This window comes from Pocillopora damicornis, chromosome 5, assembly GCF_964200805.1.
Source record: "Pocillopora damicornis chromosome 5, jaPocDami1.2, whole genome shotgun sequence".
NCBI lineage: Eukaryota > Metazoa > Cnidaria > Anthozoa > Scleractinia > Pocilloporidae > Pocillopora > Pocillopora damicornis.
The window spans coordinates 2,227,074-2,244,290 of NC_142674.1; the positions used below are offsets into that span (position 1 = coordinate 2,227,074).

Here is a 17,217-nt window from a genome sequence, read left to right on the forward strand (position 1 = left end):
TCGGCGCCACTGCTCTTTCCCCACCCCCCCCCCCCCCTTCACCCTGACCATTTACTTCTGAACTAACAATCAACAAAAAAATAAGATGAAAATGCCGACTTTAATTTTCAATCACAAACTACTACACCTTAACATTTGTGAAACTACCTTCAACAGCCCAAAGCTATGGGAAAAGATTAGCCTGTTAGAGTTGATAGAGTCTTTGATGCTACACAGAATGAAGATGGGTGTCTATTTTTGGGCTGTCACGCAACACGAGATTTAACTGTTGTGTCAAGTCGAAGACATTTCTATTGATTTGAAAATCGCGTTTTACTGTATAGAGGACTCGCTAAAAGTTATTAACCTCAGCTAAATCTAAGACACTTCTATTTCATTATTTTTTCCGTCTAATCCAGAGAAAATTAATACCTTCTGCGTAAACCTTGGAATCTTTGAAGATGTCCTATTCGAGGGAGTTCTCTAATAGTTTCCATAACGGCCAAAAAACTCAATGGGTTTGTTCTTAGGGGCACAGGTTGACTGCGTCTTTGGAGATCCCAGAGTGTCGATGTCACTGCCACCACCAGCCTTAGGCTTGATGACGACTCCGTCATACATCCCCATGGATGGATCCTCGTCAAAGTAGCTGAAGGGCCTCAGGTAGAAGCTTGCAGAGTTCCCAGGGGTTGCTGTATTGGGGACATCTTCCGAGTGCATGACATGCATCATTCCAATGGTGACCCAAGCGACCAGATCTTCATTTTCGATGCCTTCGTTATCAGCGTAAAACTTTGTGAAGTCCAACACGGGGTCAGCCATGTCTAGTTGATTGTACATACAGGAGCTCTTCTCTTCGGAGTCCTTTTGCTTCGTGACCGTCATCTGGTTCAGGGACCAAGCCGCGCCCTTTATCATGGGAAATGCCTCGGGGATCATCTGCTTCATCATGTCCCTGATCTGAATGCGATAACCACGATGGACACCGAAGGCGTTCTTCTCCTCTCTGTTAAAGAAATTTAACAAAGTGGGTGTCTGAAAATTGAAATGATACACTGCATCGCGTTCATTTGTTCGAACTCGGCGCTTCAGGATCTTTTGTACGTGTCGGTCGCCGGGGAACCAAGGATTAGTGATGTTTTCCAGGCCAACCTCGACAGTCTGATGGGAGTTTTTAGTGCCACGTACATCAATGTCGACTTTGTAGTTAAAAATGTGATCATGTAGGCTTCCCGCCATCTTGGGGTGGATCTGGTATGCATAGGGGTCTTCGTCAGGGGTGTAGAAAGTAGTTTGTGCGTAACCACTGGTTGTGGTTCTCACTTCCAACACACCATTGGGATAGAAAATGTAATCGAGAACGTAATCGTAGTTGTATGTAGTCGAGGCTGTTCGAAGGATTAATGCGCTCCCAGGTACCCCACCATAGAAGTTATAGCTACCTTGAAAATCAGTGTCATAATGTCGTCGTAGGGGAATCCCCATGTCTTGTTCAAAAATGCAGACCGCGTTCTTGTACACCGCTGGCTCTTTAACACCAATAAAATGTGTCAGATCAAAGAACGTTGCTGTGTTAGGACAGTCCACACCACGAAGCAATTCAAAACTCATGGATCCCATGTTCCAAGCGGTATCAAGGAAATTGGTAAACATCGGCTTCGGCGCCCAACCGGAATAAAACGCCTCAGCCTCCTGCGCGCTCAGCTCGTAGACAATCCTGTCACCCTTAAACCGGATGTCGAACAGTTGGATACCGGAGGAGGTCCGCGACCGGAAACAAAAACTCCAGCCCATGTATTCTATGTGACGTCCGCTGACCGTGTACCGCTTGCCATCGGGCTCGTAGAGCTGAGGATTTCGAAGTGGCTTGGCGGGTTCTTTGTTCCCACGTCGCTCATAAGTTGAGAATCTTCCGTTCTCTTCCGGCGCTTTGAAAACAGGCATCTTCGATCCGCTCTTAAAGGCGTTCACTAATTCATCGACAGTGTCATAAGTTGCATTGTTGTAAAATATTTTATCCACTTTCCAGAGGGACAAGTCGTTGCCGCTTGTATCCAGGCGCATTTCAAAACCCACGGGATGAATGTAATATCCAATCAAATCCCGCATCAACCAAGTCCATGTTTTACGCTCGTTTATCTTGAACGTACTAGGAGCAGCCGAGCCCCATGTTAAACACTTTGGCTTCACACAATCCAACATGGAGTAACCGTCGGTGCTCTCTTTGAGGAGTTTATCGACGCCAGGGTGCGAGGTTAAATTGCGAATTAATTTGCCCATGAAATCGAACTCTTTAGGGTCTGGGAATCGCGTGTTGAATGGGATCGGATATTTCTGACCAGGGCCTTTCGTTTCTTTGTGCTGACTAGGTTTTTCGACTGGACTCACCAGATATTCCGTCACGTCCGGGTTCGCTTTCCCCCCATTGTACAAAACCACTCGAGCCTTCCGTGCAGGTTTCGGGGCGTTGTTCGTGTCAAGGTAAGCAAGCGCTTCAGATTTTACCGGTTGTTGCAGCTCGATCAAGTAAATATAGTTGTCGTTGATGTTGGCATTTTCGTAGGCTGTTACGTTCAGGGACGGTTGCTTGATGATATAGTCTCGTACTGCAATAATCTCCTCCTTGGATAAGTCTTGGTAGAGCTCTCTCCACCCATGTGAGGCCTTTGATGGTGCACTCAGCTCCGTGGTTTCGGGGCAGTCTCCAATATTGGGAGCTGAATCTCCAATTTCTGCAGTGCTGTCCTTGTTATTTCTGGTAGCGACCACAATTAACGCAATAAGCAGAGCTAACGAAAGCAGAACAAAGATCGCGAGCAGGATTTTCAAAATAAGATTAGATTTGTCGCCGTTCTTATCCGCCATTTTTGTGCGACTCGCCTGGACGAGGTTTACAAGAGACTGAACTTAACATACACAATAGTCCATATTTGGTTACTATTCAGACAATTACGCAATTTGAGAGGTCAAGTATTTTTTTATCAAAATGATCACTTTGCAACATTTTGATTCCCTCTAGAGTAAACAACATGCTTCCAGTCACGTTTCTACTGTTCTTGACTTTGGACAACGCTCAGAGCAGTGATGGAACAACTTTTTTAAATATTGTGATTCCGAACATAAGTTCTTCTTTTCACTTTTCCTGGAAGAGAATTCTGATGAATTTAGTCAAGAGGGTGTTACTACGAAGTGGATTGCATCTTTGAGTGACCTGTATGCCCCGCAAATCTCTTCCAGAAAGCGCCGCTAAACTCTTAGGACACGCAAGCGAAACACACAAACAATACTGCGGTTAATAGGTGGCAGACAAAAGCCCTGTTATGCTTTCGGTTTGCTGAAGCAAAAAAAAAAAAAAAAAAAACCTAGCAGGAAATGAAATAAGGAAGCAGCAGAAATGTGAATAACTGAACGGCATGAAAGATGCGTGAAGTCTATCAGCCTTTATTTTTGGTCAGTGAGAACAGATTTACCTCAGGATTTTAGTCGTTGACAGCTTGAAATGAGCCTTGAAAAAAATTTGAAATTTTTCCCGATCTAACCAAAGTTACTCTTCTCGAAGCGTGGTGTAAAAGCAAACTCAGCGCTGCCAAGTTCTAACTGCAAATCTGAACTGGGGAGAATCTGCAGGGCCTAAAAAAGGGAATGCACGATGCAGTAGATCGAGCTTGTTTCTGCTTTTAATGTCCGTACGAGCCCTCTCCGACTTGAGGGTACGATCTGAGCAACGGGGCCTTTGAAGTTTTTTGTCATTCAAGTTTTCTAAGATTGTTGATGTTATCTACCGGCAAATAGATAACAATACAACTATACAACTATAGATAACTATACAAATGTTATCAAAGGTCATCACAGATCCAATCATTGTTTGCTGCTATGTAACTAGCCAGACCTGAGTTGTTTCAAAATTAACAGCAGTCTGCGCGAGTAATGTATATCTGTTAAGGCGTGAAAGTATACCCGTTGTAGGTGCATGTTGGATATCAGTGTTCGCTGGGTAAACTAGTCGAACCTGTAATAGGCGGTAACCCACGGGGAATAGTTTACCGCTTAATACAGGTTCCACAGATAAGGGGTATTATAAAACACGGTACAAAACGCCATTTTATGCCAAAGTTGACCACTTAATGTACAAAATCTCGCTCAAAAATACTACTTACTTACTTTGATTTTGGAAGAGAAACAGATTACTTGAAAGATTATTCTCAGTTTGAGTGGTTGGGCTGTAAGTGACCGCTTAATACAGGTGGAAGACAATACAATCAGATCGTTGGAATTTGGTAAAGGGTGACCGCAACATTTTAACATAGGTGAAAATTATAGTGATTGAGGGGAAACAAATTAGAGAATTTGGCAACCATTGCTTATACAGTATGACCGCTTCATACGGTGTCGCTGAATACCGGTTCGACTGAAGACTAGTTCTGTTAGTTATCCATGTTACGTAAGAAATGTAAGCCCTATAAGTTAAGTTAAGTAATGATATATGTTAGAACTATAACTTGTATGTGTTGTATAAATAACTTAATATCTATAATTTTCAAAAAATTAACCTTTCTTTGTTTTGATGTCAGGACCCGAACAATAGACACTTAACACTGCGTGGTTCAAATTGTTTTAAGATTGTGGGTGTTATCGATTGCCATTTCAACGAAAGAAATTTGAACCGGGTCAGTCCAGATTAATGCTTGCTAATGACAAAGTTTATCGCAGATCCATCGACTCCTGGCCATTGTGAACCTGGCTAGACATTTGTGGGACTCCGAGGGGGAGGGGCGGAGAGTCGTGCGACCAACAGCTGTTGTCAATGTCTGTGACCAAAATCCTCTTTGGAGATCAGCAGAATTATAACTGATAGGAGTTTAATTTGAATCCTTTTTAATCTCCTTATTCAGTTAAGGACCAGCCTCTGAAATCTCTCTCTCAACAATAGTTGCGGAATTTTTCTCTTCATTTCTTTCGTCGAGATCGTCCACGTAATCGTCGTCCTTGTTGCCTACGTCAACTTCGTCGTCGCTATCACCGTCGCCGTCGTCACTCGTATCATCATCGTCCCCACTTTCGGAGCTCTCATCGTCGCTTTCAGTTTCACGTGTATCGCATATATTTTCAACGGAATCAGTTTTCTCCTCCTCTTTTTGAACCAAACATGCAGCCAGTTCCAGTTCTTCTAACTGCCAAGACAAGTCGCCTTTACTTATCTGAACCTAAACGACATAAAAGGAAAACTTAAAATTGACGAGTTTTGCCGCACTTTTGCTTCCATTTTACTCAAAATACCACGTCACATTTTTCTTTCAGGCAGCTACTATGGCTTCGAAAACTGAGAATAGAAAGAATAACGCAATCCTTTCCGCCCCTGACTTCTTGAACTCGCGTAATCTGATAACTGAATTTCCCTCCTGGCTGGTACTACCACATATCTTTAGAAATGAGTCACGGCAGAAGAAAACAATGGCCCATTATTTCCTCCTGGTTATGTAGGTCTCGCCCCATTACAAGTTCGCCCCCATCACCATTGCCAAATCGCCCCTTGAAGTAAAACAAGTTCGCCCCATCTTTATCAGTGTGCGCCCAAAGCTTTAAATTTTGGAAATCAGTTAATTAACCCTTTAACTCCCAAAAGTGATTAAAATGAAACTTCTCCCTATAATATCCATACATTATACAGCAAAGGGCAAATGAGAGTACCCAAACTTATCAGGTAGAAGTTGTTATCTTGATCCAATACCAAATTCTCCTAACCTGTTTGCCAGGAATTGCGTAAAAACTGGAGGGGAGAATTAACAATCAGATCTTGGAATTTAAAGGGCAAATACCCTCTTCCTGATAAGTTCACTTCATCTCATTATCTTTTTTGTGGACAGTGCTCCGAGCGTAACTCAGCAACAATTGCGCTTCGAAGGAAGAGGCGCTCGCCGAATGATTAACGCGCTGGAGTCTTGATCGACAGGTCCAACCATGAACTCCAGCCACAGTTTTCAGTGGTTTCTAACAAGGAACCTTACTCTTACGGTAATTCTTACCAACCAAGAGCTCTAAAAATAAGGAAAAGAAAACTGCGGCTTCATGCAACGGAAACTGGAATAAGATCTTACAAGTAGTATATATGAGTCTGTATAGTGTGTGGACCTAGAGGTAAGGCAATGATTGTCAAATACCTGTTCGAGGCTTCTCGCCAAAGAAGAAAGCTTCTTTCGGCTGTTTCAAGAGATAAAATAATAACATCGTAATGAGGCAACGCCTTGACAAGGCTAGCCTATAGCCATACCTATCATTGTATTAAGTCAATCTTCTCCCAAATCCAGACAATCGAGCATGAACTCTTTACGATGGCCAATTTACGTTATCAACTCAGTTGATAGTATTAAATTACCCTGTTATACTCTCCCACCAATGCAGTACCACAGTTTCTTTAGAATCTTACACCCTTCATTCATAGTGCTTGGAAACGCCCGACCTCCGAGATACAGTACACAGAAATTCGTGTAACTCAAAAGCATCTTACCTAGCTTTTTGAATCCAGACGCAGTAGTCAGTCAAATAGAGATCATTTAACAGAAACCAAGGGTCGTCTTCCCGACACAGGGCATGGAGTTCCAGTAAACATCTCAATAGCTGTCGACGACCTACCAAGGAATAAAGTTTTTAACCTCTAACCCCCCATTGTAATGCCAATATTAGCGCGATATTGTCAGTGCCTATACTGGCTTCTAGAGCATGATACGACTAAGAGTGTTACTACTCCCCCTTGATAGGATAATGCTTCTTCGTTGCAGGTAACCCCCCCCCCCCTTCACTTCACCAAAATTCCTTACAATTCGATGGCAACCATAAATAATTCCGGGAGGAGAGGGGTGCCGGAAAACCGAGAAGAAAACGAAGGCAAAGGGCCTCTTTTGTCTTTTCCAATGTCATGCGTTTTAGGTTGAATAAAGTGTGGCTCAAACAAGAGACTTACTCTTTTATAATAATTGAGAATTTTAATTCCGCAACGTGAAAAACAGTTATGCTTCACACAAAAAAGACTTAACGGCTACATACCCAGGGAAAATATTCTTTTGGTGTCTTCAACAACTGCAGTGACCAAAGACCAGTGTCGATAGAGAGGATACGATAAAGATCGGCGGGCACAAGAAATTATGACATCATGGATGCTGCTGAACGACTGAGAAAACCAAAAAATTAAATATTAAATAAATAAATAAATGCCTCCATATTCAATATCTGACTTCGCGCACGGAATTTCCCAGCACAGGGCTCCAACGCAAACATCTTACACGCATTTAGGGACGGGTGGTATGTGACCGTGATGCATATTAGGGAACTCAGGCTGTAATTGAGAAATAGATTCCATGCAAGGAAATGATCACCAACAAAAGAGGCTCTTGATTGTTAAGAAAATTATCCTTGTCAGCACCTCTGGAAATGTATAATGAACAGTATGGAGAATATGCAGACTGATAGTAGTGTGTAAAAGGTTAAAAATTGTCTTACATCAAACCATGAGAACGTGGAGCTAATTCGTGAAATGGTCCAAGGCGATTCCACCTGCCAAACAACATTTTTGTTAATTATTACGTGTTTAAAATTCTTCAAACAAGATGAAAAGAACTGTTAGTTTTAATGCGATGTAAGGTGGAACTCAAGTATTTATGCTGTTATCAGTTTAACAAATAGATTCCAAGTTGGCTGCGCCTCGTGTGCCACTTTTTTGTTCTTACCACATTTTGACGTCCTCTGTGATCAATTACTGAACAGACGCACGGCTAAAGAACTAAAAAAGTTTTAATGATGACGTCATCTATACGTCTGTCCTCCAATAGATCATAAGTGAGAACCAATCAGAATGCGTGCATAACTGAGCTTGTTATATAAAGTGTGATTTTAACCTTTAACTCCCATGAGTGACCAAGACAGAATTTCTTCTTACAATATTAAATACAATATCAACTAGATAAGTGATGAGAATAAAGAAATAATTATATCAATTTGGGGATAATAAGTTGATCCAATACTAAAATCTCTGAACTAACATTATAAGAATTGTATGGTTGACAGTTAGGAGAATTACAAATTTGATCTGAGAGTCAAAAGGTTAAGAGATGCTCCAAATGAAGCCATGCCCACTCAAGTCCATATGGATGAAAGGGAAATGAACACCTTGAGCTTGAAGTAAACAGGGAAGATCTGTGAACTGTGTTACCAGTGAATATGAAGGCGATCTTCACAGTAATGAACACTACTTAAACAGTAGTGAAATGAAGGCCTGAAAAAAATTCAGGCCTGAAAAAAATTCAGGCCTGTAAGGGATTTGAACCCATGAGGTGAAGATCGCCTTCATATTCACGTCTTTATCCGCAGTTCAGATATATGACTTTCATATATTCAAAGCCGTATATTCACCACTTCATGGGTTTATTTGGAACCAACACAATGACCAGCTCTCAGTTGGCTTGTTAGCTCAGTTGGTAGAGCACTGCACTGGTACTGCAGAGGCCATGGGTTCAAATCCCGTACAGGCCTGAATTTTTTTCAGGCCTTCTTTTCACTACTGTTTAAGTAGAATTCATTACTGTGAAGATCCGCAGTTCAAATATATGACTTTCATATATTCGCATTTATTTATGTTACCAGTACACACTGTATTTTTGAATTGTTTACCGTGTTCTCTCCTTCTGTGGTGCGATGATTATAAGCATAAGCAAAGATGACATCAACAAGGCCAAGAAATAGAGGTAGCTCTTCTTTGTCATCAAAAAGGTTTATAATTTGTTAAGGGTTCTCATATATGATAATGTTAGTAACCATTGGGTAACAAATACATGCATTGTGAAACATGGATACCGCGCATGAATAAAAAATTAATATAAAAACAACTGTAGGAAAAAAGACGACATAAATGATGCAAGCTTCAAAACCAAAATTTACTCATAGTATCATAACAACTACTATTTTAAACAAATCAAAATAATCAAAAGTTTTTTATACAGTTTATAGCAAGCAAATAGCCATGGAAATGGATATGATTAGTGGTACATAATTGTTTGTATGCACCAGGCTCTAAGACCAAAACTAAAATTGGTATTTTCTATCTTTCTACAGCAACACTAACTTATAGCTGAAAATTTGTTTTGGTATATACCGCAAAAGAAGATTTCTAAACACAAAACTCACTTTTTTACCCCAAGCTACCAACCAAACTCAAGATTTTTGCTCTGAGGCAAACAATACTTGCTACTCAAGCAGAATTCAGAAATTTGAACTGGATTATATTTTACAAGGTAAAAGGATATAATCTTTATTTGGAAGTCTTCTCAGCTGGTCCTTCTCTTCAGCTGTAAACTGAACTGCAAAAGAAAAAGTAGATTTCCACTTACACACTGCACTTGTAAATTGATAAAAAGGTTCATCGACTCTTATAAGATAAAAATAAGTTTCTCCATGATATGGAACATCTTTGTGATGGGTCACATTGAAATGAAGTTTCATTTTCGTTATATTCCGTCAAAATCACAGACCAAGGTAGAATGTTCAAGGTGTTTTGGCTTCACCACAATAGTATAACATTTTAACGCCCAAGTTCTAAATTGAAACTCTCCCCTTCAGCTGCCTACACTTTTTAGAAGGTTATTTAAGACAACTTGTATCAAACCAACATAAACTTTTCTGGACTGATACAAAAAATATGTATTCTCAAAGCCTGTTTCATGAACAGTGCAGTTAAATTAAGAGAAGAAGTTAGACCATGAAGATCATCAGTTCTTAGATAACTTTCATTTGAGGATGCTCACAAGCAATGATTACAAAGAGTACCTGTTTTCTCTTCTTGCTCAATTGAATGCTTTACATCATCCTGAAAAATAGTGTTCAAATTTTAAACAGTTGATTGTCTGGCAAAAAGGTAAAGCCATTTGTAATGACAACCAACAAAACTCTTGAAAGTTATTCAATTATAAAACATTCCATTACAATATTAACAGTCTTAGTTTACAAGAAATCTGCCTTGACAAAGTTCATCTGCTACTCATTAGGTGGTTACAATAACAACACAAAATTTTTATGATCATTATTACTATTAAAATTATTATTATGTCAAAAGAAACAATATTTTTTATGGATTTGCGGTTTTTTTCAATCCTTATATATTCCTGTCTGATTGATGAGTAATGTAAACTACCAAATCAAACCAGATTATCTAGGTTGTTTTTTGGTGATCTTCAAAAAACTTTTTTGAGATGTGGCTATATTTACATGTAATGTTGCCAAACTCTCTAACATAATCATTCCTAAAAGCAGAACTTTTTCCAATCCATAATACTGTAGGGCATTTAACAGTAGTGTACTTAGTTGCCAAGCCCTTGTTTTGGAGTGAGGCTGAAGGTGACCTTGTTATGATAAAGAACAGTATCTAGCTAGCATGATAACAACAAAATTTTCCTTAAAAGCAGCAACATTTGATTCAAAACAAGGTCACCCTTGGCCTCACTCCTGTTCAAAGACTTGGCAACCAAGCATGCAACTGCATGTGAAATGGACTATTAACATGCACTACCTCAAAAGAGTTTTCTTTGTGCTGTTGCAAGTAAGTGTCCCAAGGAGGCTTGTAATCCAAGAGATGTTGAATTTGATCAACGTTGAAATAATCTGCCCTGAAAAGGAAGGAAAGTACTGTAACTTACAATAACTGTAGCCATACATTCAAACAGGATGGACCAACAGAGGCGTTTGACAGTGTATGTGCCTATAGCCTAAAACAGATCCATTTGACGACAATAATGAAAATTTCACTGCAGTTATTTCAATCTGTTTGTGGAGCTTCATTTCAGTGCACTAAGACCTACCCAAATAGCTTAACAGGACCACTGTCAATTACATGATTCTATCTCAAGAGTAAACTTCCCTGTAATCAGTCATTACCTGCCTGCTTAACATCCTACACTGTGACATATGGGCAACATAAAATTTATGAAGCCATGAAAAAGTAAGCTGTCTCAAATACCTTGTTGCACACAAATTGTTAAAATGTTAACACAATTGGGTTTCTCAATTTTTAAGTCATTGCTGTATGCAGGTATTTATCTTACAAATAATATTCCTCATCAAACTTAGCATCTTCAGCTGCCTGCCTGTTTCCTCGTCTCTTACTTGGTGCCATTGAATCAGGATCAGTTATTTCAGCTATTTCAAGAAGCTCTGCCTGTCAAACAACACCAGTATGTCAAGTTACATCTGAAACTCCAGTTCAAAATTTGCAACTTTGAAAGAAATTGTGCTACAAGATAAACAAACAAACAAAAACAACCACAACATACACAAAAGGAGAGGTGGTGGCCTTGTAATAATAATAGTGAGTTCAGCGAGACCTTAAATTTTTATCACAATTAAAATTAGACAATTTGAAATGAAATGAAAAATTGCAAACTATTAATAGGTGAAAAAAAATAGTTGTGGCTGGAAGGGCCTGGAGCATGGGTGAGCATCAACAAGAAACCACACCTGTGCTCATCAGAGAGATGTACCCTATCTGTCACAGTAATATAATGCAGGATGCAGATGAGGTACCCTGTACATGCAAGTCCTCTTATCACTGCAGCATCAATACCCATGCTCTCCCATCCTATAGCAAGACTACTTAATATACCCAGTACCTCTCTGCCTTTAAAAATTCCACCCTTTTGGTTGGCAAATCCATATTTGGTTTCACGAAGAGTAATTTCTGCATTATCCTGCAAACATGAAGAGAGGGTATTTTACCATTTGAGTTAGAATTGAAAGCTAACAATTATCCTCCAAAAATTTTAGAGTAAATGTTACCTGAGGTAAATGTTGCTCAAATTCCCAGTCAAATTCCTCATCACTGTTGCTCTCATCTTCTTGGTCATCAACTTCTGTTATGGTATCACTTTCTTAAAAAAAAAAATTAATGGCTGTCATCTGATTTAATAACTATAACTGCACAGAACAGTGGTCCAACAGAATACAATTTTGCACAATCATAAATGTGCAAAATTAATAAACTACACTTACCAACAACTTCAATGAGAGGCTTAACATTTAAAGAGGCCTTCTTTTTAGGAGCTAGTAAAGTTGTTAACAGATCCAAGTTCTCAAAGGTCTCTCCAGCATGGAGCTTAGGAAGCTTTATTGAAAATGTTCCTATGGTAAAAGGAAAGTCAAAAATGAAGAGTAACTAATTTTAACACTGTTCAGATGTTCAGGACAACAAAAAACCTTTTGTGTTGGTGATAAATAATTTAGTAAAGACATTTTGGAGGTTTGAAAAAAAATGAGTATTTGTGAGAAATTTACAAAATGTTTCATTTCTGCTAATTTTGTTAACAAATACTAACCATTGGTCAGTGACAACATAGCCTCACAGGCAACTGTGAGGCTATGGCCTCTACCTCTGTTGGATACACAAAGAATATACATCTCACCTTTCTCAACATCATAAGATGCAGACTCCCTTCCATCTTCAGTAATCTTTCCTGGTAAATTAAGCCTGGGAGAAAAAAGTAATTTATCTATATTTATTTTCAACCCCACACTGCATAAAAAATCAAATGATGACCAGTGCTTAAAATTTAGGTGAAAGTACAGTGGAATGAAGTTTGCTTGGGGTATTTCCTCTTTTTTAACCTTTTAACTCCCAAGATCTGATTGTTAATTCTCCCCTCCAGCTGCAACACATTTCCTTGTAACTTACTTATGAGAATTCAGTGTTAGATCAACTTCTGCCTGATAAATTTGAGTATTCTCATTACCTGTTTGCTGGATAATGTATGGATATTACAGGGAGAAGTTATATGTTTATCACTTATGAGAGTTAAAGGGTTGAGTCAACCATCCACCCAAGGGTTGATAAACAAGTTTTTTAGGAATCCTCGTGTGTTGTGATCCAAATCAGAGAACTTGTGCAGTTGCTTCTGTTGTATCTCTGTATGCCATTTTTTGCTCTCTTCTCCCTTATGGCCACCCCATGCAAAACCTCTAACTCCCATGAGTGACCAACATAGAATTTCTCCCTACATTAGAAATACCATACCAAGCAGATAAGTGATGAAAATGGAGAAAAATATCAATTTGAAGATTATTAGTTGATCAAAAACTAAATTCTCCAACTAACATAAAAAGAAATGTAAAGCAGACAATAAGGAGAATCACTAAATGCGATCTTTGGAGTGAAAGCGGTCGTGCAAACACTTCACATTCTGAATACTGATTAATTTAGTGTATTTTTGTTTTGTTTTGTTTTTGTTTTCACGCTGGCACAATTTTATTCCAGGTTCCAGGTCAAAGTCTTTTTCTATTTCTGCTTTATATACAATCTCGATAGCTTACCTCAGAAAGTATGGCTTGACATAAAATTTAAATTCTGTGTCATTGATGAAGAAATCGACATCAGCAATCTACAGGTTGCAAAAAAAATCTAAGTTTTCAAAGCAAAACATGATTAAAAAAAAGAACTACAATAAGGAATAACAAGCTATTTTCTATTTCTAAAGCAGGTTGATTTGATTAGGAAATCGTTCCATGTGTTTTTATCCTTTACGATACGTACGCGTGAAGACCCTGGGTGAATCGCTTACCTTGACATATGGGGTCTTGATAATCGCAAAAACAAACTCATCGTCTTGGCTAAGTTCGAATACAGGAGTAAGCATTTTTCAAAAAGCTACGCTCAATGCTGAAGCATTTTGTTCGTTGATGGATCTTAAAATTATTGCTGTGGCAAGAAATTCGCTACTGATCGTCCGCCATGTTGAGTTCATACTCTCCAGTCTTCACTCGGTCTAAAGAAGTTTAGTAACCAGACCTCTTTCGGCAACCTTGTGGAAATAACTCTTTGCCGTGTGGAAAAAAGACAACAGGATAAATCTTTCATCGACAATTGCAACAGCTAAGAAAAACTTGCTAGTGTATATACTTTTTTAACTCTGGAATATTCAAAAATGATTTTTTTCCATGTTTTTTTGATACTCTGTAAGAGGCAGATCGTAAGATCGAAATCTAAAAAGAGGCAAATATCTAATCTAGTGAAAACCTACGCGAAGCTTATTTTCTTACCTTGAAGTGTAAAAAAACTTCAGCTACATTTATCTAATAAGAAAAATGACGTGACTGAATTATTAACTCTGTTAAAATATCTCAAATACAGATTGTAGGTTTTTTATTAATTTCTGGGTTCAAATACGGTTAGTAAAAACTATTAAGAATTCCGAACGCGCAGTCGGTTGAAAATTATTGATTTCTTTCCTTTTTTTATCTAAACTTAGACAAGAGACTGTTTGTAAATGCTCCCCAAGATATCTTTCATAAATTTGCTCGTTTGTTGTTTGTTCATTCTTTGTTACCTTACGTGGAATCATCAGTTTATTTGACACACAAGCTTGTTCTGTAAAACTTTTCTTTGAATAAGTTAAATTCAGGAAAAAGATATCAGTAATTAGACATTTCCCTAGGGTCACTCATATATGATGAGGAACTAAATACGAAAACAAAATTGTCATTAACCGCGCTGGTACTACCGCCTTTTACGTTAGACTATTAAACTTTCCAAAATATTCAAGAAATGTGTGATGACTTGAAAAGTTTTCAAGGTTGTACACGTAGCCGTTCTTTGCTTCTATCCATTTATGATAACAAACGTTTTTTTTTTTAAACGGGGCATTTCAATCCAAGCTGTGTTTTTATTCGAAGGCTTAAAATAAATTTTGGTCCACTTCATTTCGTTTTCACTTATAAAACTAATCAGTCACATCATCAGAACTTTTGCCGTAGGGTAGATCGAGATCTGCAGATAGTTAACTTGGCGGTGAAACACCCTTTTTCACAGCGTTAGTTCTGAGCAATTTTCCGCAAAATTGATAAATGTTTCATTGTACGAAACGTTTTATTTTACGTAAGCAAAGTATTATCGTAGGCAAAGAGTTTTGCGATACACAGTATCTCGATTCGGTTACTTCCGTTGTTTTACCAAATTCGTCATTTCATTGACGCGAAATTAGTTTACTTGGATTTCATCAGCAAATACTTCCATTATATAATTTGTCACTGAAGAAGAAGGCGTTGGGGACTTCAACGGTAAGTCTCTTTTTAAGAACAGAGGCTTGAAAAATCTTTGCAAGGAAGGAACAAAAATGGCTGATGATCAGAACGGCAAAGAAGCTATCAACGTGGCTTATGCTGTTATTTCAAGCTTGGCGTTAAGTGCAAACTCGTTAGTTTGCATTTTATTTGCGAAAAACAGAGTTTTGCTCAAGAAATCATATAACGTTTTCTTGCTACTCTTGGCCATCACTGATTTATTGACGGCCATACTTCTCTTGGTTACTTCAACGATCACGTTGAACGGGTGGAAACACTGGAAAGGTGAACACGATTTACAGACCAAGGTTTCCTGTTGCCCTATTTGGTTAACATGGATTGCGTTCACATTCAGCAACGCTTCAGTGTATATTTGCCTCGTCCTGACGTACAAACGTTGGTGTGCTGTGGTCAAACCATTAGCTTACCAAACAAATTTGAATAAGAGACGGTTGATTGGTGGATCTGTGGCCATATGGCTCCTTGCGTTGTTATCGTCAACACCACGACTCTTTGAGGTTTTCTTTAATGACAGTAAGTCTGATAACTTAGATATATGCGGCATCGGGAAGACAATTTCAGTAACACACAGGAAAATATTGGCGGTGATTCAGCTGCTTCTGAACGTAGCTGTACCTTCAGGGATGATGACGGGAATCTATTTTCACATGCTTTTCAAAACACGAATCCAAAAGAACCAGGTTTTACCCAATGGCCGCGCCATTCGCAGTCGCCAAGGAAGAATGCGTATGGTGAAGATTGCGTTACTCTCAATGATGTCATTTTGGATACCTTATCAAGTGTTACATTTACTGTCACTGTTTGAGATCACAGACATGACCTTCCCATCATACCACTGGACCTCTACCTTAGTGTTTGTCTCTTCCTGCGTCAACCCCTTCATATACGGCGTAACTAATCATAGTTATCGACGCGGTTACTTCGAGATCGCGTTGGGTTGTTGTCCAGTCAAAGTGCATGGTTTCCTGTCACGCCATCTGCCCTTATCGCAGACTTATCACGCAGCGGTATTAGTTCAGTCTTTACACGGGAGAGTGAGGCCTGCATCAGCTCCTCACAAAGTAAGACAATCGATAAAAGTGGACTCGATAGACCCTTAGTTACTACGTCCTTCCGTCATCTGGAGGCTTTGATCCACTGATTATACTGAGAGACGTGACGAGATTCTCATCGGAATCAGGAACAATGCAATGTTTGTCTAATCAGAATAAATTATCACGGCTTTAAGACGGGCTGAGTGGTATATACATATATTAGAAGCAATCAAAAGTACCAAATCAAAGTATATTATTATGTTTAATGTTCAATGAGATGGATATTACTCTGGATACTCGATGTCCGGGCCGAACATATAAAGCAGGTCAGAGCGTGGGTTTATCACACGAATAGCCTTCCAAACGCAACGTTTTTATTTATCGGGCGGAGAGCGTCACAAATCGCTAGCACAACAGCCTTTCATTTTGGATTACGAACTCGTTACAAACCGTAATAACCTGCGAAACACAACAAAGATTACGTAGCGAAGCGAAATTAGAAACATGTACTGAAACTATCTAAACTTACCATATGATGAAAGGAAGGAAACAGATACAAGAGAGACAAATCACAATTTCAGAGCAAACTAGCTTCCATCAACGTGCGATTGGAAAAAAAATGAAAATGAAAAGAACGAGCTACTGAGGCATCATGGTCTTACTTATCTAAAGAAAAATGTAAACTGCGGAATAGCCTCAACACTCTACTCAGGTCTGTAGCAAAATGTCGCTTTAAAACATTTTTTGGTTGGTTCATTCATGAAAATGCTGTTTGTTTCCGCTAGGTAACAACAGGTTTGACTTAATCTTGATTTCAAATTATTTATTTTTCCTGTGTAGATACGTCATAAATAAGTATAAAAACGAACGACGGAAGATCCTCTTACAACTCAGCATTGTTTACCTCCGATCTGCTGTAATTTTCGAAAATAGACATGTCACTTCCTTTTCACGAAACATCCAAAAAGAGGAAAAAGTATTTGGTTGAAAACCAAAGCAGAGCCAGAACCCAAAAAGAAACAGAAAACTTGTGAGTTTAACGATTAAAAAATAAAACATTCTTCTGAGTGGCAAGGATTCATGGTTTACTGAGCCT

General features: G+C 38.9%; 2 protein-coding genes, 1 non-coding gene and 1 pseudogene across 5 annotated transcripts; 2 read left to right on the forward strand and 2 right to left on the reverse strand.

Annotated features, from left to right (window-relative positions):
• Window positions 1-81: 81 nt before the first annotated feature.
• On the reverse strand, window positions 82-3,335 carry LOC113686542 (diamine oxidase [copper-containing] pseudogene; annotated as a pseudogene). Its single transcript, XR_016186861.1, has one exon. The product of XR_016186861.1 is annotated as a diamine oxidase [copper-containing] pseudogene (transcript).
• Window positions 3,336-4,063: 728 nt separating this feature from the next.
• Window positions 4,064-13,769, reverse strand: LOC113686543 (protein SHQ1 homolog). Of its 2 annotated transcripts, none has more exons than XM_089207263.1 (16): window positions 13,569-13,769; window positions 13,321-13,388; window positions 12,417-12,481; window positions 12,007-12,135; window positions 11,794-11,885; window positions 11,628-11,705; window positions 11,064-11,176; window positions 10,532-10,628; window positions 9,793-9,832; window positions 9,272-9,326; window positions 8,641-8,740; window positions 7,474-7,527; window positions 7,021-7,144; window positions 6,485-6,605; window positions 6,138-6,177; window positions 4,064-5,183 (listed from the first exon to the last, which is right to left on the reverse strand). In XM_089207263.1, exons 1-16 carry the CDS (start codon window positions 13,641-13,643, stop codon window positions 4,872-4,874), a joined length of 1,563 nt encoding a protein of 520 aa, XP_089063389.1. In that variant the 5' UTR covers window positions 13,644-13,769; the 3' UTR covers window positions 4,064-4,871. The 2 variants fall into 2 exon arrangements, with proteins under 2 accessions (XP_089063389.1, XP_089063390.1); XM_089207264.1 differs by lacking the exon at window positions 4,064-5,183 and adding an exon at window positions 5,821-6,014.
• On the forward strand, window positions 8,430-8,502 carry Trnat-ggu (transfer RNA threonine (anticodon GGU)). The gene has a single exon. It is a non-coding gene; the product is annotated as a tRNA-Thr (tRNA).
• A 1,219-nt stretch (window positions 13,770-14,988) lies between the features above and the next one.
• LOC149044703 (phe13-bombesin receptor-like) lies at window positions 14,989-17,172 on the forward strand. Its single transcript, XM_089207267.1, has one exon. It carries the CDS (start codon window positions 15,120-15,122, stop codon window positions 16,185-16,187), a length of 1,068 nt encoding a protein of 355 aa, XP_089063393.1. The 5' UTR covers window positions 14,989-15,119; the 3' UTR covers window positions 16,188-17,172.
• Window positions 17,173-17,217: the final 45 nt, after the last annotated feature.

Coding starts and splice junctions, on each gene's coding strand:
- LOC149044703 (XM_089207267.1), top strand. CDS start 15,120: ATGGCTGATGATCAGAACGGCAAAGAAGCTATCAACGTGGCTTATGCT.
- LOC113686543 (XM_089207263.1), bottom strand. CDS start 13,643: ATGCTTACTCCTGTATTCGAACTTAGCCAAGACGATGAGTTTGTTTTT. Junction 11,886..12,006: donor GCCTCTCATTGAAGTTGTTG/GTAAGTGTAGTT, acceptor TTTTTTTTTAAG/AAAGTGATACCATAACAGAA. Junction 5,184..6,137: donor TGGCGAGAAGCCTCGAACAG/GTATTTGACAAT, acceptor TATGTCGTTTAG/GTTCAGATAAGTAAAGGCGA.